Source organism: Sorex araneus, chromosome 5, assembly GCF_027595985.1.
Source record: "Sorex araneus isolate mSorAra2 chromosome 5, mSorAra2.pri, whole genome shotgun sequence".
Lineage (NCBI taxonomy): Eukaryota > Metazoa > Chordata > Mammalia > Eulipotyphla > Soricidae > Sorex > Sorex araneus.
Window position 1 is genome coordinate 73,629,299 of NC_073306.1, and position 24,430 is coordinate 73,653,728.

Below are 24,430 nucleotides of genomic sequence, written 5' to 3' on the forward strand. Positions count from 1 at the left end.
GTGTCTTTTCATTTAACTTGTCTGCTTTTATGTTTCCTTTCAGAAAGGGCGTACTCATTGCTAAGGCATCCAGGAAAAATTTCATTTTATTTATTTTGGTTTAAGGGCCACACTGGCTGGTGCTCAGGATGCACTCCTGGCTCTGTGCTCCGAGATCACTCCTGGCATGGCTTGGAGGACTGTATGGGATGCGAGGAAATCTAACCTTGATTGGCCACATGCAAGGCAAGCGCCCTACTTTACATCCCTATTATCCCTATGGCGCATTTCATTTTATTTGGGAGCTATAACCGGTAGTTCTAGTACTCCTAGTACTTGGGGGACCGTGTGGTTCTGGTATTGGCCCCCCTGCCCCCCATGCAAAACCTGCCTCTAGGCTATTGAGTTGTCCCCTCCCCCACCCCCACCTCCACCCCCAACTCCTGTCACTGTTTCTGTCATCCTGCTGCATATCGAAGATAGGCCCTAAGAGGCAGGGCTCGGCTACTGGTTTATTCCTCTTTCCCAGTCCCTGTGGCATGGTGGGACTGTGTGTTCCTAAAGGGGTGGAGCTGGGCTGCGCTTGGTTCCTCCTTTTTAAATTTGTTTTTAACTTACTAATTCCCAGCTCAATCCCTGTCACAGTAGATCTCAAAAGTAATGCTGGAATGTAGCAGGTTAAGAAGATACAGGTCTAGATGAAAACATTTTCATCCAAGTACCTATTTGACTGAAGAGAATGGCTCTGAAGTGCAAAGGATGGAAGCCCGCAAAACTCCCTCAGGTTTGGTAGTAGGAGAACCTACTGGGCTCAATGAAAGCTGTTTTCCCTGTGGTTGTCCTTTTTACAGAGAAGGATACAGCTTAAAGTGAGCATAGGGAAGTAGTGCATGGGGTACTTGAGTCCCGGATATTTCTACATGCAGAGCTTCTCCTTGTCTTCTTGCAACAGACATGTAGACAGCACTAACTTCTTGTGGTCAAGCTCTGGGACTGTGTGCAGAGAGTATTGCAAATCAAGGAGGCTTACTAAGCCTGGTGTCATTTTATTAGCGCTTAGTCACACAGACATAATTGATCGCCCACATCTAACCTCAGCCTCCAACTGTTCTAGGGGTCAAAGGAATACATGTGGCATCCTATTAGCAAAATCCATTTTGGGAAGGATATACCAGGGACTGGAGAGACAGCACAGCAGGTCGGGAAACTTGTCTTGCATGCAGCAGACCCCCTATCCCCTCACTTCCACCCCTCTGTCGTGACAAAAGTAAACCCCAAGTGCTACCAAGTGTGGCCCCCAAAATGAAAAAAAACTTTTTTTAAAAAAATACAATGTCTTAAAATGAATGCAAGTTTCAGGGGCTGGAAAGAGGGTACTTCCAGTAGGGTAAGATGCTTGCCCTGAAGCTAAGGTTCAATCCCTTGGCCCTGCCAGGTATGTTTTCTGAGCCAGGAGTAACTAAGCTCAGCCGAGTGTGGCTTCAAATGAAAAAAAGAAGTATGCATTTTATATACTATTCATTTTAATATATAAAATATGTTAAACTATTTATTTACTATAATTGACATTGTAATTTTATGTATTTGTGACTTTTAAATTGGTCCACTGCTGGCCTGGAGGGGAAGAACGAGGAGCAAGGCACTAAACTTTTTTTTTTTTTTTTTTTTTTTTGCTTTTTGGGTCACACACAGCAGTGCACAGGGGTTACTCCTGGTTCTGCACTCAGGAATCACTCCTGGCAGTGCTGGGGGACCATATGGGATGCTGGGACTCGAAACTGGGTCGGCCACCTGCAAGGCAAACGCCCTACCTGCTGTGCTATTGCTCCAGCCCCCAAGGCACTAAACTTTTATGCAGCCATTTCTGGTTCAATCCCTGGCACTACGAATGGTTCCCCAAGCACTACCAGGAGTAATCCCTGAGCACAGTGCTAGAAGTAAGCCCTGAGCACAGCTGGGTTTGATTCCCAAAGCTGGGTGTGAATGACACATATAAATAAAACCTACATTCACATAATCAAAAGTGTTACCTGAACTGAATTACTGTACCTAATGTCAATGCCTGAGGCAGAGAGTCTCTTGCCCCTGCGCCTGGCCGTCTTCCCTGGGCCCCTCAGAGTGGGTGGGTTTCAGTTTCCCTCCCTGCCCTGAGCAGAGCTCCTGTGGCCGAAGATCTGCAGAGCCTAGCCACAGACATGCTAAAGGCCCCCCTCCACATGTTTGGACGAGCCTCATGCATGAAGGAACGAGCAGAGGAACCCAGGTGTGTGGGACCCGGGGCTGAGACCTCCAAGCCTGCTCGGATCAAGACTGGGCCTCTTCTGCTCAGATTCCCCATTCTCCAGTAGCTAGGAAGTCACACTCAGGGACTGCCCACTTCCCCCCCCCCCCCCCCCCCCCGCCACCCCGGGTGCTGGGTAATCCCACCAATGGCCAACATCCAAAGACTATAAAACCAAGCTCCTGGAAGCAACATTTTGTATGGCAAGTTTATAATTTATGGCAAGTTATGGAGAGTTTCTTGCCCACATGAGAGAGCCTCACAAACTCCCCATGGCATATTCATATGCCAAAACCAGTAACAATGATGGGTCTCATTCCCCTGACCCTGAAAGAGCCTCCAATGCCGCAACATTGGAAATGGACCAGGCCAAGCACCATTGAGGCTTCTTAAATCTCAGGGCTAGGACGAATGGAGATGCTACTGAGACCAACTCGAGAAATTCAATGATCAACGGCATGATGATGATGATGATGATGATGATGATGATGATGATGATGATGAATGTTGATGTCTAACAAGTCTCTCAGATATAACACATTTGTGGTAGATGATCTACCATGGTAACTAACATTTCCTGCCATTTCTATGTAGGAATGCAACTCCTTCCATGAAGAGGAAGAAGAATCTCCTTCCTCTCCCTTTGTGGGCTGAGCTCAAACTTGCAGTGATATATAGAATGCTTCTACTTCTTTTGGAGGCTGTAGTACAGCAGGTAGGGCACTTGGCCTTGCATATGGCCAGTACCTGGCACCCCAATGGTCCCCCCAAGCACCACCAGGAGTAACTGCTAAGTGCAAATCAGAAATAACTCCTGAGCATCACTGAGTGTGCCCCCAAAACAAAACAAAACAAAACAAAACAAAACAAAACAACTAAACTAAAAAGAACGCTTCTACTTTTTTTCTCTTAAGAGTTCTGCATCATCTTGTTAAGGGTTCCTGAAAGCCTGCTGAAGACAACATTTATGACCAAGAGCTCTAGTCAGCTCCCAAGGTAGCATGCTCACACTCGGTATGGTACTGTAAAAGTGAGTGAAGTCATCCAACCCTAGATAAACCCTAGAACATTCCAGGAATGATCTGAGGATAAACCATTGTAGAAACATGTCAATAAGTCCAGTAGAATCATGGACATGAAATGAAATTTATGAATTAGAAATTTATAGGATCATGAACAAATAAATGGTTGAGTTACTGAGTTTTGAGGTGGTGTTATGGAGTAACAAAAGTGTATCTAAAACCAAACTCTTCACTCCTTACCCTCCATACTCTCCCCTTGCCAATTTCCCCAATCTATTTATTGGCTTTGGGGCCAGACCCAGCAGTCCTCAAGGAATAATTTCAGTTGTCTGCTTGGGGATTGCTTCTTGCAACTCCTAACATGGTGTCTGATGTTTCCCCAAGAATTGTATTATTATATCATCCCCAAGAACTGCGAGTCACCCTCATGCGTACCTGCTTTCTCAGTCTGCTGAGCTCTCTCTCCAGCCCTTCCCCATCTCTTGAAATATCACCATTTGAAATCCAGAGGCTCAGAACAAAAGTCAGCTTGTCATTTCAAGTTTAAAATATAATTAAAATTCAAATGCAATATATGTTCTATTATTATTTTTTTCCTGGACAATTGTAATATTTCATGAAATTTTCTAAGCACTTAATGATCTTTACATTGATTCAGACCAAAGGATTCTATTTAAGCAGTCATGTCTTTTGTTCTCTTCAACATGGAATCATTTGTCCTTAACTTTCATGACCTTGATATTTAACTGCTCACCGGGTATTTATCACAGAAGATGCCTCAATTTGGGTTCACCTGATTTTTCCTCAATGACTAGATGCAGGCTCCAAATCCTCAGAAGGAAATAATAGGAAGGTGGTGGTGGTGTGTTCTCATTCCACCATATTAGGATGTTTGAGATTAATTTTATTTGGTCCTGGTGATTTTAATGTGTTTTGCTCAGAGTGCCCTTTCTCAGGCTTCTTTAAGGTAAATGTAACTTTTTCCTTCCTTTTATTGTGTTTTGTAGGAAGGTTGAGATTATGTAAATACTCCATACTTCATCATTCTTTGATTTATATTAGCACTGACCCGTGGTTCTTATTTAGCAATGTTATAATCAGTCATTGACATTATTTATTTTTGCGTCACATCCAGCAGTGTTTAGGACTTACTCCTGGCTCTGCAGTCAAGGGATCAGCCCTGGTAGGTGTCATTATTTATATTGATGTTCAAATTATCCCAGCTTTGACCAGCTGGAGTGCCTTCAGACTGGCTTCTGTGCCTTTATGGACACACTCCCCCACCCATTTTTCTTTGAACACTGGCTTCCTGGTGTAAGATGCTCCAGGCTAGCTGCTCTTTACTTCTTAGGATTTATTATTACTTTTTTGGTTTTTGGGTCACACCCGGCGATGCACAGAGGTTACTCCTGGCTCTTCACTCAGGAATTACCCCTGGCAGTGCCCAGGGGACCATATGGGATGCTGGGATTAGAACCCGGGTCGGCCTCCTGCAAGGCAAATGCCCTACCCGCTGTGCTATCACTCCTGCCCCAGTTCCTTCTTAGGACTTAGATAACAACTCAAATACCTGCTCTGAGGGCTTTCAGAATAATGCTACTGATGCTCTTTTTTTTCCAAACTATTTTCTTAGTCTCTATATACCCCGTTCTGTTATCTATGACACCTAGAATTATCCAGCTTATTTTCTAATTCTCTCTCCCAACTAAAACTTAATTCTATGAGAAAATAACTTTTTTAGCACATTTTCTTGTCACTTGTCATGTGACAAGAATTTTTTCCAAAATATTTTCTTAGTCTCTCCACACCCAGTTGTTATCCGTGACACCTAGAGTTATTCAGCTTATTTTCTAATTCTCTCTCCAAATTAAAATTTAACTCCATGAGAAAATAACTTTTTTAGCACATTGTCTCTGGCACCTAGAAAAATACAGTAATTACTGAATTAATGAGTGAAAAAGACACCCCATGTAATCTCCACTTTTACCTTTATGTTATTAAAGAATACAAAGAAAACATGGACTCATGGAAAGACTGAATTGATCCAAGAACTGATCTTGGAATGAAACATTTCTGAATTTTATTTTTGTTTTTGTTCGGACAACACCTGGTAGGTGCTCAAAGTCTGTACCTGGTTCTGTATTTGGGGTTTTATGGGTACTGGGAATTGTAACTCACTTTTGAAAAGCACACTTAGTTCTTTGATCTCTCTCTTCTGCCTCAGTTCTGGATATTAATGTTAAAGAATTTGTAATTTTGTGTCATACTCAGTGATGTTCAGGGGTTACTCCTGGCTCTGCACTCAGGAATCACTGCTGGTGGTGCTTGGGGGACCATATAGGATGCCTGGAATCAAACCTGGATCAGCTGCTTGCCAGGTAAATGCACTACCCGCTATACTATTGCTCCAGCCCACCATTCTCTTGAAATTTTAATCTATCAAACCAAAACCAAAAAACCACTGGGCTGGAGAAATAGCTCAACAGCCTGAGAGTACATGTAAAGCATGCAGAAGGTCAAGCTTGATCCCTGGCACCACGTGATCTCCTGGTTTACACCTAATTTTCCAGTGTTTGATCTGGCACTAATTGTGAATGTCATGGGAAGGAATCTTTAAGCATAAGGCCAGGAGTAACCTGAGTACAAAAATATAAAGGCCCATGGTCCAAAAAAAAAAAAAAAAAAAAAACCCAAACAATAAAACCCAGCTTTCAAGGCTGCGATCATTAGGGCTACAGCACTAGCTCCAAGACCGGAGAACATGCTTTGCTTGAGGGAGTCCTAGTACAATCCCAGGCACCACATGGTTTCCGGCCTATGAACATTGCTGGGTGTGGCCCAAAACAAAACAAAATCAAGAGCTCACAGGTGGAAACACCAAGCAAGAGAACTTGACATCCATTAGGGTGGTGGTTTCCAATGTTGCTGCATATTGTAATTGTCTGGAAATTTTCATACACTTCTGATACTTGGCCTCTGCGCCCAACATTCTAATTGCTATGGAGTATAGTATGGTCACTGGCCTCCTTAAAAGTTTAGGACAAAGTGATAATTAAATTCAACACAGGGCAAACTTCAAGTTAGGATTTTAGGAGCAGCGCTCAAGTTATCAAGGTAGAGTGTGTATTTTAATTCAGCTCTCCTTTCAGAAAGCCCTTGTAAGGTTGCATTTAACACCTTCAGACCAACTTCCTTCTTGCTTTGCTTCCCCTTGTCCCCATGAACAATATACTTAGGTATCCAGTTACACAAGCTAAAGCTAAGGCGTGAAACTTCCTGCTTAGGTAAGACAGCGGCAGTGGCTATCACATTTGAATTCCACTCTACAGTATACACAAAAATCACTTTTTAAGTGAATAACAAATCAGTTTTTAATCAGAACTGTAAAACAACTAAGTTTCATGAAAACATAAACTACCATCCTAGCACTGAGAGAGGCAAAACCTCCTTAAACAAGAGACAAAAATCATTAACCAAACAAGAAAATTGATATATTGTAATTAAAAATATTTTATGAAAGCAGATTTAAAGACTTCCAAACAAAAAAAATTTTTTAAAGAACAAAAATCCCGAAACAAACAAACAAATCCCCAAACAAAGGGCATTCTCTTTGGCTTACCCCTAATTTTCCAGTGTTTGATCTGGCACTAAAAGTGACATGTTGTGCAAATATGAAATGACCCCTTAAAAAAGTGAGCTCACTCAAAAAGACATAGAGGACACTTAAATGTATTTTAAGTGAAAAAATCAGATTGAAAGACTAAACACTTTAATTCCCACTATATGAATGATATTCTGGAAAAGGCAAAACTACTGACGAAAGATCATTGTTTGCCAAGGCTGAGGAGGAAAGAGAGAGCAATGAATGAATGATGTGAGATTTTTAGAGCAGTGAAAACTTTCCATGATATGATAGTAGACATGTTTGTTAAAGCTTTTATAGAAAGACTGAACCCAATGTAAGCTGTTGGCTTCATTAGACTTATCAAGTTTTAATAAATGTATCCCAGTTGGTCCAGGGAAAAAGCTTAGACGACAGAAGGACATTCTATGAATGTCCAGATGAATGGCCCAGATACAATCCTAGCAATATGCATCTCCCTGAGCAAGACCACGGGTGACCGCCCCCCCTGCAAACCAAACAAAAAGCAGTAAAAGAATGAGCTCAGTTGTGATGTTTTATATCAAGTGATAATATATCCGTGATTCACTATACATTTATCATCCTAGTAGCCAGTGGCATCAAAGCAATGTCAGTCTGTGATTTTAATATTTTTGGCAATGACTGTTTCAGTGTTAAAAGGAAACATATTTGACTTCATGAGAGTGAGAATGAATCTATCAAAACGTTAACTTTATTATCTCTGCAGTTAGCCAACAATTTGAAAGAAAACTCATTGTTTTAAACTATAAATACAGGTGCTGTAGCGTAACTAAATCATCAACTTAGATTTTAAGTAAATGCTGATTTTTTGTGTGTTTGTTAGTGCTGGGGTTTGATCCCAAGATCTCACACGTATGGGGCATATGCTCTGACACTGAACTAGTCACAGCCTTCTTTACATTTTTTTAAACACGTAATCACATCAATGAAATGTGAAATTATGAAATGAAAAAGCCTGCTTCTCATTTTGGCTTCTGCTATTAACAAAATTTCTTGAAATGTAAATGCCACTATTTTCTTTTGCTATGGTAGAGGTGCTATGTTTATCCATAATCCTTAGAAAACGTTTACACAAAAATCACCCATTTCTGAAACATTTTTAATGTCAACATGTCAATTTATTTGAATGATAAATTGGTAGTGTTTAAGATATTAGCTATTAAAGCTAAAACTTCTAAATGACAGCACTGTCTTTAAAAAAACTTCCATTTCTGGTAACACAAACCCATTTCTGCTCTTTTGGAAAATAATGAAAATATGTATGAGTTGGCATTAGAAAATGGGTGAAATTACAATTAAAACAGCATAAATTCATAAATAAGAAAAATTAGCTGTTTTGTTATATAACAAAACAAATATAGCTAATAGCTCACTTGTTCCAAATTGTGTTAAAAACAGAGCTGTCAAAGATTTGTTATTATTTCAACTTTAAGTATGATGGTTCTCAGTAAAAGAGCATTAAAAATTCAGAGAAAATATTTTAATCAGATAACATTTGATAAGACGATGCCAAGAATTTACCCTAGGAATGAAAAAAATGATAAAACAAAAAATGTGAAAACCTTAATAAACTAGCACTAATCATTAAGGACAACAAGAAAGGTATTTTGGCAAATTAAGGTCTTCTGTGCCTTAAAATCCATTAGCTGTTCCTCTGAATTAGAAGGATTCAATTGGCTAAGAAAAAATTCTTTTTAGTGCCCTGACAGTTTTCATATCAGTGAGTGATTGGCTTTTATGACCCGATAGAAACAACTTAGCTCTGAAATTTTACTGCAGATGATTGGAAAGGGTCATAAAACTTCTAGTACAAATGCACCGAGAAGAGGCATTATTCATGGCCTGAGAAGTGTTCCCCATATAAATAAGTCTGAAAACATAAAACTTTGAAAAGCACACGATCAACGTGATTTTATCATATCTAAAAATTATGCTTATTTTATTCCAAAAAATTCTATTTACAGAGTATGCTTACATTGCATTTTAAGGCATGTATCAAATGTTAATAAGTAATTATAGCAATTTTATAAAAAAGATTCATATCTTTTCATACATTTTGTCATTATTTTTAAGTGAAAAGGCACTGGTTGGGAGAGAGAGCACTAGCGTGTATGCTCTGCACGTGGGAGGCCCAGGTTCAGTTCTTGCCACCTCAGGATTCCCCAAGCAACACATTCGGAGTAGGACCTGAGCAGTCAAGTGAGGCACAAGAAACGAAAAACAACAGAAAGAGAGCAGGAAGCCATCATTGCCGAGAAATAGCGCGTGATCTTAAGGGAAGAAACATGTCACTAGAACTTCCACAAGTTCCTTCTTCTTCTAACTGTAGTTCTGGTGGCAAAGGAGGTGCCCCAGGGTCCCCAGGTCTCGGAAGCGTAGTTGAAGAAAAGGAAGCATTTTCAGTTCTGCCTACTTCAGATATGGGCAAATTCAGAGATGAATGAGTAGAAAAAAAGGGAGCTGTGCTGGATTCTCCTTCTGGGTGGTACATAACAGTGGATGGTCTCAGTTTATCAGAGCAAGTACTCTCATCTGAATTTGATCTAGTAAGTTTGCTTGTGGCTCCATCTGGAAAAGGCTCACAGCTGCTACATTTCAGTCCTACAATAAAAGTAGGCAGGTATCAATGAAAAATCTTAAAAATAGGGGCCCACGGGCATTTTGCAACTTATTTAAAAATATGACATAACCATAACTTAACTTAAAAATATGACATAAACCACAACCATAACTTAAATAGCAAATAGCAATTGAAAAACTCCCATTTTGCTTTTGCCAAGAATCTTAAGATACTCTAATAATTATATTTTCTTTTGATAACCTTTTTTTTTTTTTCTTTTTGGGTCACACCTGGCAATGCTCAGGGGGACCATATGGGATGCTGGAAATTGAACCCAGGTCGGCTGCTTGCAAGGCAAACGCCCTACCTGCTGTGCTATCGATCCAGCCCCTCTTTGGATAACTTTTAATTTTGCTTTTGGGTCACACCCAGCTTTGCTCAGGGCATACTCCTGGTCTGTGCTCAGGGATCACTCCTGGAGGTGTTGGTGCTGGGCATTAAACCTGGGTCAGGCACATGTAAGGCAACCACGCTACCCACTGTACTATCTCTCTGGCCCCTCCCTTTTTTTTTTCTTCTTTGTGGCACACCTGACAGCTCACAGGTCTACTTCTAGTTCTGTGCTCAGTGGCTGCTCCTGGTGGTGCTCAGGGGACCAAGTGGTGACAATCCCAGGATTCCTACAAGCATATGCTTAGTCCACTGAGTCTTCTCCACAGCCCACTAAATATCTAATATTAAGCTATATTCTACTTTTCCAAGGCCAAAATTGAAAATAAATGTAACTAGGATTTATGATCTTTTTGAATGATCATTTCTGGGTTTTGTTTTGTATTTTGCTTTTTTTTTTTTTTTAATGCTTTTCGGGTCACACCTGGTGATGCACAGGGGTTACTCCTGGCTCTGCACTCAGGAATTACTCCTGGCGGTGCTAGGGGACCATATGGGATGCTGGGAATCAAACCCGGGTTGACTGCGTGCAAGGCAAATGCCCTACCCAATGTGCTGTCACACCAGCCTGTATTTTACTTTTTAAAAGCACTGTTACATTTAACGTAACTCTAGGACATCAAAGATATCTTACCTTGGGGGCTGGAGCGATAGCACAGCGTGTAGGGCGTTTGCCTTGCACGCGGCCAACCCGGGTTCGATCCTCAGCATCCCATATGGTCCCCTGAGCACCGCCAGGAGTAATTCCTGAGTGCAGAGCCAGGAGTAACCCCTGTGCATCGCCGGGTGTGACCCAAAAAGAAAAAAAAACAAAACAAAAAACAAAACAAAACAAAAAACAAAGATATCTTACCTTTAATTCGATTCTCAGCATCCCATAAGGTCCCTGAGCACGGCCAGGGGATAATTCCTGAGTGCATGAGCCAGAAGTAACCCCTATGCATCGCCGGGTGTGACCCAAAAAGAAAAAAAAAAGATATCTTACCTTTAAGATGTTCTAGTTTTATATTTCTAAGTTTTAGCACTTCATCTGTAATCTTCTGTATTAGGAAATTCTGTGTTTTCTCTCTTCGAATAGATTCAACTAGAGTATCTAGTCCTTTGGGGTTTTCTTGTAAGTAGTCTAACAACTTTCCAGCCCTTTTTCGACTAGATGTTCGGCAAGAAATTTCTTCAGTGTCTTCTTTACTGAGTATTTTTTTTGCACGCAGATGATCAAAATGTCTCTCAGCTATAATTTTTTCACACAAGTATACACGCAAATTTTCTAGAGCCTGAAAGAAAAAAGTATTTCAATTTTACTTTTTAGAACCTTAAAAAATCATAAGTCACTGTCATCCCGTTGCTCATCGATTTGCTCGAGCAGGCACCAGTAACATCTCCATTGTGAGACTTGGAGTTATATAATCGCATCACAGGGAAGGATCTACTGGGATACTTGCACATGGGAAATTTACAGGGATTACACTTGAGCTAAGGGTATGAAAGTTAAGTGAGTAAATTCTGAGAAATCTTGTGTAATTGGTAAACAGGGCACGTGTAAGCGGGATGAAGCTTGGAAGGAAAATGGGTTTGAATAGAAAACTTTTTATAACACGTTGAGGAAAATACATTTCCCTACAGCCAGGAGAGTTAACACATGACTGGCGAGAAAGTCATGTGTTAAAGTGTGCCTTACAGGTGGCAAAGGTGGATCGATCCCCTGTACCACATGGTCCCTTGAGCACTACTGGGAATGACCACTGAGCATAGAGCAGGGAAGTAGCCCTTAAGTAACACCAGGTTACTTCCAACTAAAAAAAAAAAAAGTGTAAGGTTTGCAAATAATAAGGAAACGTTTGCAGAGAACCAGAGAGGGAGCAAAATCTGGGTTTAAAGACAAGTTAGAACTGATCTCAATAATAAAAAATTAGCACACAAGGCTCAACCTGTAATAACGTTAGCAATCTTTTTGATCATTTTTGGCAGATTATTCATAACAAGCAATACAAAATAAATCATCTAGGATCTGCTTTTGGGGTGGGCTATGTTGGTGGTAGTGAAACAATAATGGTGGTGGGAAGGTGTAACGGTGGTGGGATTGGAGTTGGAATACTGCATGTAATAAATTACTGCAAACAATTTTATAAAGATAAAGTTGAATAATAAAAAAAAATTACTCTGGACTTTGGTTTTAGACTCAGACCAATCTTAGCTCAAATCTTCAATCTGTCACACATGCCTATGAGAGCTAGGGCAAGTTATGTAATCTGGTCACACTTTCGGTTTTGCTGACTCAATGACAAATACTTTGCAGGTGGGTCCTCTAGCTGTAAAAATAAGACAGTGCATGTGAGAATTTCATGTAGTTTCTGGAGAAGGCAATTAAGAGAATGTGACTCACGACTGAGTCACAAGCCAGACCCAAGCCACTGAAGGCTTTTCATCCCTTCCTTATAATATACATTGTAACTCTGCCCCTTGGAATGTCTGTAACCTTTGCTTCCACCATTCTCAGAAGTTGCTCTGAGGACATAGTCTTAGAAAAATCTTGTGCTGCTGAGATTATCTGAACAATATACAGTGACTGAACTGAGTTGAGGCCTCTATAAGACCTTTGAAATCTGTCAGAGAGATTTGGTTTGGACAACTATTCATCTGTGGTTACTCAAGATAAGCTTTGTAAGTAAAACCTCCCAATGGGGCCACTTTTAGGTAACACTTTCCCCAACAGTGATAAACATCAACAAACATTCATAATATGACTCCTGTCCACACTATGGACAGCACTCTTTAATCTACCACCTCTGTGTGTCTAGAAACTTTATATACTAATATGATGTCAGCAACTACACTTCTTAACATTAACATTATTTTCTCATATACAAAGGTCCTATTTATCCCTTAAAATTCAGGGCACTAGCAGTCTCTTTAAGATAGCATTACCTAAGAACCCCCTAGCCACTGCCTAAATGAGTTATATACCCCTCTCATCTGTCCTTATAGCACCCTGTCTATACGTTTCACTTTTCTATTTATCAGGACCTAATTCCTCTTTCCCAAATTCCTATTTTGTATCTCTACTCTCTCTCTCTCTCTCTCTCTTTTTTTTTTTTAATTTTTGGATCACACCTGGCAATGTACAGGGGTTACTCCTGGCTAACACACTTAAGAATTACTCCTGGCGGTGCTCGGGGGACCAAATGGGATGCCAGGAATCGAACCCGGGTTGGCTGCGTGCAAGGCAAATGCCCTACCCACTGTGCTATCGCTCTAGCCCCTCTTTTTTTTTTTTTTTAAAGTTACTAATGGGGCTGAAGAGATAGTACAGGGCTAAGGCACATATCTTGCAAGCCAGGGCCCAGGTTCGATCCTGGCATTCCTTACAGTCCTTGAGTACCATTAATAATTCCTGGAAATGTACACTGGTGGAGGGATCATTGTATGACTGAAACTCAAACACAAAAGCTTTGTAACTATATCTCATCGTGATTCCGACCACCCCCCCCCCCCCCAAATATTCCTGGGCACAGTTCCAGGAATTGGAAGTTCTCACCCCTATGAGACACTGGGTGTGGCCCAACTTCCCCCCTCCTCCCCAAAAAGTCATCAATGGTCTCTTAAGGCTGAAACTGATACTTTTTAGTTTGCACCTATCTTCGTAATTGCAACTGAGCCTTCCCAGCCTAAAACACTTTTGTTTCCCAAAGTGAGTGATACCACAGCCCCAGGGATTTGGTGATGGGGGGAGGGGAGAGAAGAGGTGCTGGTAAGATGGGGGTATAGACTATAGCAGACAGTAGCTTCAGGATAACAGTGATTTTTCTTTTCCTGAAAAGGGGGAGACAGGTCAAGTATATGTGGGACTCTCTGTGAGGACACCATACCTCCAGACTTTCTTCCATATCTGTGACTAACTTCTCACATTTTAAAAACTCCAGTGATCTCTCGTGATCTCCCTTTTCTCAAGCTGGTCTCAATTCCTCTGTGAATACATTCAATTACATGCTTACGTTTTCTAGCTCAGACTGCTCTGAGTTTCAGATCTATAGGGCGGATTGCTGATTTGACAATTCCATAGACTAACCTATCTGATTCTACTTTCTGTCTCTAGCATTAAACATAAACACATCATGACATTTTATCCTTTCTATTTCAAATACCATGTCTTATAGGCTACTTCTCCCTCTGGAAGAAACTGGCAAGCTACCGAGAGTTTCCTGCCCACATGGGAGAGCCTGGCAAGGTCCCCATGGTGTATTCATATGCCAAAACCAGAAACAAGCTGGGTCTCATTCCCCTGACCCTGAAAGAGCCTCCAATGCGGCATTGTTGGGAAGGACCAGTAGAGAGAGGCTTCTAAAGTCTCAGGGATAGGACAAATGGAGACTTGAGAAATTCGACGATCAACGGGACGATGACAATGATTTCAAATACATTTCTGGACTTTCCCTTTTGTACATCACCATTGCCTTCGCTCTGATCCAAATCATCTGTTAAATATATGAATAATAAGAATTCCTTCTTAGAATTAGGGTGTGAATTCCTCTTCTCACTTTTGCTCTCAATTTCAGAGAGATCTTAAAAAACTCTAACAACTCTACAATAGCTCTATACTTAATAATTTGGAGAAAAATACAAATACTACCATCTCAGACCTTTCAAGATTTGACTTCAGTTACTTTTCTATGTCACCTCAAGGCATTCTCTGCATTCTCCTAATTTCCCCAGTGTCCCCAGGTCTTGACTATCACAGATCTTTCCTGTGCAAATTCTACCCTTCTGCTATATTTTTTGAGATGGTTTAAAAGCAAAATGTCACTCACCAACCTATCTCAACTTATTTCTCCTGCTACCATCTCAACACCCATTTTGTCTCCTTCATAGTTTCCACCATAATTTATAACTATACAGTTGTTTTCAACGCTAAGGACCTATATTTTTTGAAGCAGGTAAGAACCAGACACGCTTGTTCAACACTATGCTCTGTACTTAGCAGCGTGCCAAGCATATAGTTTTTGGGTGAATGTAAAATTCACTGCACTTATTCTGTGATTTGCATTTATTATTTTAGTCTGTCTCCTTCCTTCCAAGTAACTGAGCTCTTTTCAAACAAGAATTGTGTCTTTAAATTTTTGAACTGTTTGAATTAACTATACTACCAGTCCTACAACAGCATATAATCCGTATTTTAAAACTGAACTAATTAAATGAACAAGCTTAAGTAAGCAGCTGAACAGGGGTGGGGGCTGGGGAAGAACTATAGTGAGAAGCAGGAGTGTGTCATATATTCTATAATTTACTATGAGAATGGGTATACTATTTCTAGACAAGAGAATACATCTCAACCAGTAAGCAACTTTGAGGATAGCATAATAAAAAGTTCTATTTCAGACAAAGTGAGAAAACTACTGGGCATAAAAGTATAAAAATGTATTTCCAGGGGCTGGAGCGATAGCACAGCCAGTAGGGCGTTTGCCTTGTACCCGGCTAACCCGGGTTCGATCCCCAGCATCCCATATGATCCCCCGAGCACCACCAGGAGTAATTCCTGAGTGCAGAGCCAGGAGTAACCCCTGTGCATTGCCGGGTGTGACCCAAAAACAAAACCAAAAATAAAAAAAGTGTATTTCCAGTAGATATTTGAAAAAAATAAGCATCCTGAGTTGTGAGAAAAGAAAATTCAAATATATGGATGATATTTAAAAAATTCCTAAAGTCATAAACCATTTTGGAAATATGATGATAAAAAAGGTTTCTAACCGAAAAAATGAACATGGTTAGTTTCACAAACCTCTGGGACACCCTTAATTCCCTAAGGCTATGGATTTCTCTTTAGCTGTGAACTGAAATCAAGGTGATGGATAATATCAATATCTGAACTGAAGAAAAAGGGCCCGAAAGCCTGTGCACATTCGTATTTGCTACATGTTTCATACCCTGACCTGGAACCTTACACTCTCTGCTTTATCAGCTGTAATAAAGAATGACTCTTAAGAGTCTTGAGGTGTGAGAGTGATTAAGTGGAAACACTGTAAAACCGGGGACTTAGTTTCTGGATCATAACAGGCCCTGCTCTCCAAGTTCATGGTTTTCCTGGAAAAGCACAAATTCTGAACAAGACAACTCTCATTCATTCTAAAGCAGTTATCAAAATTTCAGTTTTATCTCGACTAGAATCTTTTCAGGCCAACAACAACAACAACAACAACAACAACAACCGTATGGCACCTTCCCCCGCCAACCCCCACCAAGTAAGTGCGCAGGACTTCTCCCAAAGCTACGCTAGAGAAACCAAGCACGCGATCCTGCTTCAATACTTGCTCCAACAGACATCTGCTGAATGAGGAAACCGAGGCAGGGCTCCTGGGGTGAGCGACTTCTGTGGGTGAGTCAGACCTACCAAGTGCAGCGATGAGAACAGTATATTAAAACTCACACTCAACGTGTGTGTGTGAGTGTGTGTGTGAATGTGTGTGTGAGAGAGAGAGAACCACAACCATGGCTTTGTGTAAGAACAGCATCAAGGCAGAACACACTGCACGCTGCTCTCGTTCCTAAGATGAATTAATAGAAAGCAACTTTTAGTGCTCTTCGTGTTGGTCTGAGACGGAAAACCAGGGAACTAGCACTGAAGGTGGGAAAAAAAAAAAAGAACTTAAGCACATCACACCAACACCGTTAACCCTCCACAAATCAAACATGAACACCAGGCGCAGCTCGCAAGCACGCACCCAAGCCAGCTACTCAATTATTATTTTCGCCCTTTGCCAACTGTAAATACAGTTTCTGCAAGGGCTCACTCCCCACCCCACTCCCCACAATTTAAATATGTGGGCGTCTGCTTACGAGGGGGGAATTCCGGGGTGTGCTCCCAGCTGCTGAGCTTCCCCCACCCGCCGGGGTGAGGGTGAAGGAGGTTTCGCAGATCTGCTCCGCTGCCCCCTCTCCTCGGGAGCCCGATCCCGGCCCGATCTGGTGCCGCCAGGAGCCGCGACCATGCGACCGCGGGCGGCGGGGAGCAGCGCGGGGCGCAGGACTGGGGGTGCGTTCACCGGGATGCGGAGAGTGAACGCGGGGAAACGCTCCCGGGGGCAAACTTTCAGAAATGCAAGTCCCCGCGTTCAGCGCGTGAGGCCGCGGAGGGGCAGGTCGCCGGGGCAGACGGGGTCCCCTCGCATCCAGGTCCCCAGGACGCGGCGCTCCCCGCATCCCGCGGGGTCTGGACCTTCCGCTCCGGCCAGCAACCCGCAAGTTCTCTTCCGACTGCAACTGGCGCTCCGGGTTTCCGCTGTCCCCGCCCGCTTCGTGTCCCCCCCCAACCCCCCCACCCCGCTCTCGGCGCCCGGCTGGGCCCGGGCTGCTGGAACTCACGTCCTTCTTCACTTCGGTCAGGTCCTCCTCGGTGAGGGACGGCGAAGCGGTCTCCATGGCCCAGGTGGCTGAGGGCACCTCTTCCGGGTCCGCGAGCGCGGCCGGCCCCGCCCCGCCCAGGCCGAGGGGCTTCGGCCGCCGGAAGAGGGGCGGAGGACGGGAGGCGGAGCCGTGGGAAGGAAAAGGGCTTGCGGCGCTGAAAACAGAGGGGTCTGGGGAGGGGGGGATCCGGCCGGCCCGTTTCCGGCTCCGCTCCGGGGGCGGGCGGCGCCGCAGTCGCGTCAGTCCAGCTCGGTGCCCCGCTCCTTTCCGCTCCGCACTAGGCGCAGGCGCATCCACAGCCCCTCCGTGAGACTCTGGCCTGGTGCGCGCCCACCGGGCCCGGCGACAGCCAATCAGTGCCAGGCTCCGAGAGCCGGGCCTGGGCACGCCCCTCCCGGCCGAGGCGTGGCTCCGCCTCCAGCCTCGCCCATCCTCCGCCTGCGGCGGGGCATTGCTTTCCCCGTAAGGAATCGCTTCCGGGGGTGGGGCGCTTCTCGGCTGGGCGGGCGCCGGCAGCTCATTGGTGGAGTAGTCCTGACTTGTGCGTTCATTTGGGTGCCTCCCCTTTTCCCATACTCTGCGCTGGGTTCTCTGTTGCTGTTTGTTTTTGCACTGTCAAGTTTTCTTCTTTCTTTTTTATAAATTAAAAAAATTTTTTAGAGCATCACAAAGCCGCTTATGATTGGATTTCAGTCATACACTATTCCAACACCCATTCCTCCACCGGTATACAGTTCTCAGCACCAGTGTCCCCAGTCCCCAGTTTCCCTCCCATCACCCCTCCCCCCCTTGCCTGCCTCTTTGACAGGCGCTTCTCTCTCTCTCTCTCTCTCTCTCTCTCTCTCTCTCTCTCTCTCTCTCTCTCTCTCTCTCTCTCCCCCCCCCCCACCTTGGGCATTGTGCTTTGTAATATTGATACTGAAGTCATTAAGAATATCCCTTACCTACTGCTGTCAAGTTTTCTAATTATCCCACCCCACCGCCCCACTCACTCTTCACCCCACCCTATTCAGGCACATGTTTAAGACATGAAACAGTTTTGAAAGAAAAACGTCAACCGCACAACTGCCACTACTTTAATCTCTAGTTTAAAGTTTGCACACATACTTCCTTATTTATGTGTCTGTGTGTGTGTGTGTGTGTTGGTCATCTCACAGGGTTGTTGTGAGAAGTAAATGATCTACGGAAGGTTCTTGAAGGCACTTTCCTCATTGTCGGTAATTTATCGTTCATCATGAAGCAGTTAGATAGGAGGGCCCCTTAGAGTGAGTGCTTGGGAAATAATCAACCAATTCAAAGAATTTACGCTGTCACTAACTCAAAAGTAGTCCGAGAAAAGCATTGAAGGCTAGATCCATTTTGTGGACACAGAACTAAGGCATGTGAGATTCTAACTGTTGCCAGCTCCTGCCCAGGCAAACCTGGACCCCTCCAGAGAGAAACACCAGGGAAACAAAGGCTGCGAGAGAACTTGATGGTGGGTCACCAAACGTTCAAAGCTCTTTCCTCTGACAATGCCCCCAACATTAGGCTCTTACCTACACAGAAATCCCCTAGTTGGAGAATTTTAGGTGAAAACCTATAAAGTCTAACACTGGAAAGGCGAGATTGCTTCCCTATTCAGAGGGTCACTAGCATTTTAACTTTGGGGTGTGTAATTCCTTTCTTTTGCTTTATGGGTACCCTAGGCTCTCCTTCCAGAGAAGCCCAAGGTCTCTTTTGAACACATTGCTCTCTTTCCTTTCTCTAAACAGAACTTCCATTTCACTATTAGGTTCCTTCTTGAAAGTCCTTTCCTGTGAGGAAAGCCAAGAGACCCGAAAAGAACCTGGCCTGAGGTTAGGGCTGATTTTCTTTTTCCTGAAAAGAGAAATCTTCACTTCAACCTGAATTCCATAGTTCCCAGAGAAAGCAGGTAGCAGGGATTAATTTTTGTGCAATGTAGACCAAGTGGGACTTGGGCACAGCCTGACAATTGTTGAGTGGACTGGTGGGATACAGTGTCCAAGCCTGTGGGTATTGGACAATGTCAATTGTGACCCTCCCAAGCACTTTCTGGGTGACTGAGGTAGGTCAAGAGGAACGTGGTAGATACTCTTGAAGCTCCTAGCGCTCTTATCCCCACTTCATCTACATCACCTGCCATCATTATCTCAAGTATTCATTAATATGCTCTAGATGCCTTATCCTGTAAAAGTTCTCCTATTTTATTGGGGAAGACTATTCTCAAAATAGATTCTCTAACTATTGATAGATATCTGTACAAAGCAACATGAGTAATGGAGATGAGAAACTCAAACTCAAAAACAGAGTCCTTGACTTAACACTGTTGCACAGAAAATAAACTGAATACCAAATAAATTAGAAATAAACTAGCAGTACTTGAAGTTACTTGGTAGATAAAAATGGTGAGAATAGTGGACCTGAGAGATAGTAGAATAGATAGGGAACTTACTTTGCATGAAGCTGACCTGAGTTCAATTTCTAGCACCCCATGGGGTCCCTAAGTCCCACCAGGAGTTAGAACCAGGGGATATGGCTCCAAAATAAACAAAAATGATCAGAATATCAAAGATAGACCTATACTCTGGCATTCCAGAAAGGCAAAGAAAAGTAAAACAAAACAAGAGGGATGCAATTTGTTCAATATGATCACATCAATATTGTTCTATTTTATTTGGGATTTTGTGGTGCCAGGGATCAAATCCAGGACCATACACATTCCAGGCAAGTGCTGAGCTAAATCTCTTGCCTCCAAGTAATTTCTTTTCCTGATTGCTTAATCTCAAACTTCTCTAACCCAAATTTACCTAATTATTTTTTTTCCAAAATATTTATTGAACATCAAGAATATTTCCGACATTTTTCTAGGATCTAGGGAAACAGCTGTGAACACAATAAGTAAAAGTTCTTCTTTTATAGGGAGCATATGCTTAAATGATAGAGCACACAGAACCCTGTGTTTCATTCTCAAAACTAGAAGAAAAAAAGCAAAAAATGAACCAACCCAAACAAAAGAACCCAAAAACAAGAAGAAGGAAAGAGAGAGAGAGAGAGAGCAGGAGAGAGGCAGAGATGAAGAAAGAAAGAAAAAAGAAGCTAAACCTGTAGTGTTTGTGTAATAATGACAAAAGGTCATTTGAAAATGTTATATAAATTATTATTTTAGAAACTAATAAATGTTAATAGAAAATATAAAACAGGGAAGTAGTATATAGTTGCACAGAGTGGTAAAAATTTTAAATAGGGGAGTTAGTAAGGACTAACAAGGAGAAGGGCAGATTCGTTTTCACACTTGAAGGAAGCAAGTAAATGAATCTTGTGGACAAAAAACATTATTCGTAGAGAGAAGCTCCAGTGAACAAGATGAAGTGTGCCTGGGAAGGAGGTGAGGTCCTGTGTGACACCGTACAAGTTTACCTTGACTTGGCTCTGAGTCATATGGGCTTACTCTGAGTCAGATGGGAAGCCATTGTTGGGTATTGAGGAGATGAGCATCAGGATCTGATTTATGATTTGAAAAGGACACTCTCACTGATATCCTGAGAGGAAGGAAGTAGGAAGTGGTAAAACCCAGCTAGGGTATGATTATCATAATCCAGATTCCAGGAGGTGGAAGTTGATACCCAGTGTTGGTAGCCCCAAGGGTAAGGAGGGCATTTTTTTTCTTTTTGGGTCACACCTGGCAATGCACAGGGGTTACTCCTGGCTCTGCACTCAGGAACCACCCCTGGCGGTGCTCAGGGGACCACATGCGATGCTGGGAATCGAACCCGGGTCGGCTGCGTGCAAGGCAAACGACCTACCCACTGTGCTATTGCTCCAGCGAGGAGGGCATTTTGAAGGAATGGGGAAGCTATTGCATTTCCTTTTGGAAGGATCATTTTGGTTGCTGAGCAGAGAGTAGGCTGTACATGTATGGGCAGAAGCAGAGATGCTAGCTGGAGTCTCACAGAGACCTGGCAAAGGTGAGCACAGCATAACCACGGTGGAACAAAGGTGAGCATTCTTCCAATTATTCATGTCATTTATATTATTGCCAGTTTGTCATTGTTAAGGAAAAATAAAACACCCACAAATCTTTTTCATTCACACATTCCATCCTTTATTCTTTAAAATGATCATTTCCTTTGCACAAATTTCCAGTAGCTGAGTACAGAGTCCAAGGAAATTAGTATTTCCTGTTTTTCCATATAAGTATTCACAGGTTCCTTCTGAAGTCTTAGTCCATTTGTGTGAGGGAATGAATTGTTTCCTCACAACCATATCAGCTCTTATGATAAAGGGGGGGGGAAGGGAGGAAAACTGTTTTTATAAAAGCTCTTAAAGACATTTCAAGCACACCAGACAATAGAGAATAATTTTACATGCATCTGATGTTCTTTACTGAACGTCAACAAAAACTGAGACTTTACAATATGTGCATCTGTTAAGGTGTTTGATTACTGTGTGTGTCAGTGGCAGATATATCTGATTATTTGGGGGACATGGGAGCACTCCTGGAGATGCTCAGAGTTTTCCCCTGAGTCTGTGCTTAGGGTCACTTCTGGTGGTGCCTGGGGATCATTAGCAGTACCTGGAATTAAACACTCCTAGGCCATGTGTGCAAAGCAAGTACTTCTACTCCATGTACTTTTTCTCTGGACCATATCTCATTATTCAGTCTTCTTTCATGACTATAAATAAAGTTCTTTCCATGTTGTTGACCATCATTTCATTTCCAACACCAGCAACCATCTTCTATTCTCAGTATTCCTTACCTTATTCATTTATTCAACTGAAAATTTGCATCTTTTATAGGTCAGAGTTATGGAGGGAGGTCAGTGTCTAGGTCAAACAGAGTGAGGAATCTAGGAAATTTAATATTTTATTTTGAGGTCAGGTGGCAGTGGTCCAAAGTAACTTTTTTTGGGCCACATCCAGCTTTGTTCAGGCCTATTTCTGGCTCTATGCTTAGGAATCACTCACTCCTGGAGGCATGTGGGGGAGCAGAATGGGGGCATGGGAATCAAACCAGAGTCGGATGCATGCAAGGCAAACTCCTTATCCACAGAACCATTTCTCTGGCCCCAAGGAATATTAATTAAAGCAGTAGCTCCAAGGTGCCATGGATAGAAAGTGGAGTGACCACTAGAAGAAGCCTGGCCTTCTTCAAAATCAACCATTTTCATTTTATGAGTCATAGTTTCAGTGATGTTGGCAGAGCTCCCATCTCTAAGCCTTTGGAAGATCATGTTCCTAGGACTAGAGTGTTTATACATTATGGGTCTCTGTGAGACAGGGGAAGGGACTTGGTGCAGGAGAGGAAGTTGGTGGTTTTCTTTTTTATCTAATTTTTCTAATCCAGTTCCACTAGGGTTTTGCTTTGAAGAGTCGGCTGCAAGAACAGGACATATCAGACCTACTATTTTTATTTCTTAATATTTTATGTTAATATGTTTTTAGCAAGATTAGTAAGGCCTGCCTTGTGTCTACTTTTCCACTGCTGTTCCTAGTGTCTGACTTACAGGTGTCATGAACAGAAGGTTTGTGTTTAAGCAAAGCTGTATGTTGAAATCCTAACCCTCAATGTGAAAGACTTAGGAGCTGGGCCTTTGTCCAGTGATGAGGTCAAACAGTTGGAGCCCTTTGAATAAAATTAGCACATTTGCTCTTTCTGCCATGTGGAATACAATGAAAAGTTGTCAATCTGCCTCTTTCTGCCATGTGGAATACAATGATAAATTGTCAATCTGCCACCTGGAGAGAGAGAGAGAGAGAGAGAGAGAGAGAGAGAGAGAGAGAGAGAGAGAGCACAAAAGAGCTCTTGCTAAAATCAGATTGAGCTGGTACCCTGATCTCAAGACTTACCACTTCTGGATCTATGTGCAATAAAATTGATTGTTGCTTATAAGTTGCCATTATGTGGTAATTTTTTTAAATAGAAGCCAAAATGTACTAAAACTGGCAGGCTTATTAGAAGGCTGGGGAGATGGAGCAAAGGGCTGGAGTGCATGCTCTAGTATTCAGGATTCCCCAGAAACACATGGTCCCCCTAACACTGCTGAGTGCTCCAAAGAATAAATGCATGTTGAATGAATTTAATGAAAGTTAATTGATGAATCCCTTCAGAGGGGATGGGCTCCAGCTTCCCTCCACACCCTGAGCAGAGCTCCCAGCGGCCGAAGACCACCAGAACCTAGCTACAGGCCATGCTGGAGGTCCCTCTCCACACGTTCGGACAGGCCTCATGCGTGAAGGTGCCGGCAGAGGAACCCAGGTGTGTGTAATCCCATCAATGGCCAACATCCAGAGAGAGACTTAAAAGCAAGCGGCTGCGCTATATCTTTAGCCTTCTTCTCCCTCTGGAAGAAACTGGCAATCTTCTGAGATAAATTGTCTCACATGGGACAGCCTTGCAAGCTTCCCATGGTGTATTCATATGCGAAATCCAGTAACAAGCTGGATCTCATTCCCCTGACCCTGAAGAGCCCCCAGTGCATCATCGTTAGGAGGGCCGAGTCGATATGGACTTCTAAGATCTCAGGGAAAGGATGAAATGAGATGTTACTGAGCCTGCCCGAGAAATCGGTGATTAATGGGATATCGTGATCGTGATCGTAATTGATGAATACAAAATTTCAGCTATGTGAGATGAATATTTCTTTTCTTTTTTAAAATTTGTTTATTGAGTCACTGTGAGAACAGTTACAAAGCTTTTGTGTTTGAGTCTCAGTCATACAATGATCAAATACCCATTCCTTCCCCAGTGCACATTTCCCACCAACCACAACCAAATATACCCCACCTACCCACCCCTACCCCTGCCTGTGTGGCAAATAATTTTGACATTATTCTCTCTCTACTTAGATTACATTCAATATTTCGACTCCAGTCTCAACATCATTATTTAGAATTTTCCTCCAACACTCAGATCTGCCAAAGAGGCAACATTAGACAAGTTGTTTTCTATTGCTGGTTATGAATAGCATATAATGTCAGATGCACAATCTTGGAATTCAAAATTTTAATAATTGGGTCTGGAGAGATTTCTACCAAGAGCCGCTCAGTTCCAAGATTCCTTTGTGTGTCTCTGGAAT

The 24,430-nt window shown here is 42.6% G+C and overlaps 1 protein-coding gene across 2 annotated transcripts; it reads right to left on the reverse strand.

The window, feature by feature from the left end:
- Nucleotides 1-8,868: 8,868 nt before the first annotated feature.
- On the reverse strand, nt 8,869-17,637 carry BCL10 (BCL10 immune signaling adaptor). Of its 2 annotated transcripts, none has more exons than XM_004603313.2 (3): nt 17,310-17,637; nt 10,942-11,230; nt 8,869-9,547 (listed from the first exon to the last, which is right to left on the reverse strand). In XM_004603313.2, the coding sequence occupies exons 1-3, from the start codon at nt 17,364-17,366 to the stop codon at nt 9,192-9,194; spliced, it is 702 nt and encodes a 233-aa protein (XP_004603370.1). In that variant the 5' UTR covers nt 17,367-17,637; the 3' UTR covers nt 8,869-9,191. The 2 variants fall into 2 exon arrangements, with proteins under 2 accessions (XP_004603370.1, XP_054996665.1); XM_055140690.1 differs by lacking the exon at nt 17,310-17,637 and adding an exon at nt 16,785-17,212.
- Nucleotides 17,638-24,430: the final 6,793 nt, after the last annotated feature.

Excerpts from the sequence above, each read along its gene's own strand:
- BCL10 (XM_055140690.1), bottom strand. The coding sequence starts at position 17,147 with ATGCGGGGAGCGCCGCGTCCTGGGGACCTGGATGCGAGGGGACCCCGT. Across the intron at positions 11,231-16,784 it reads CACCCCGGAATTCCCCCCTC|GCTCTAGAAAATTTGCGTGT; the intron begins GTAAGCAGACGC and ends TTTTTCTTTCAG. Across the intron at positions 9,548-10,941 it reads AAAACTAGAACATCTTAAAG|GACTGAAATGTAGCAGCTGT; the intron begins GTAAGATATCTT and ends CTTTTATTGTAG.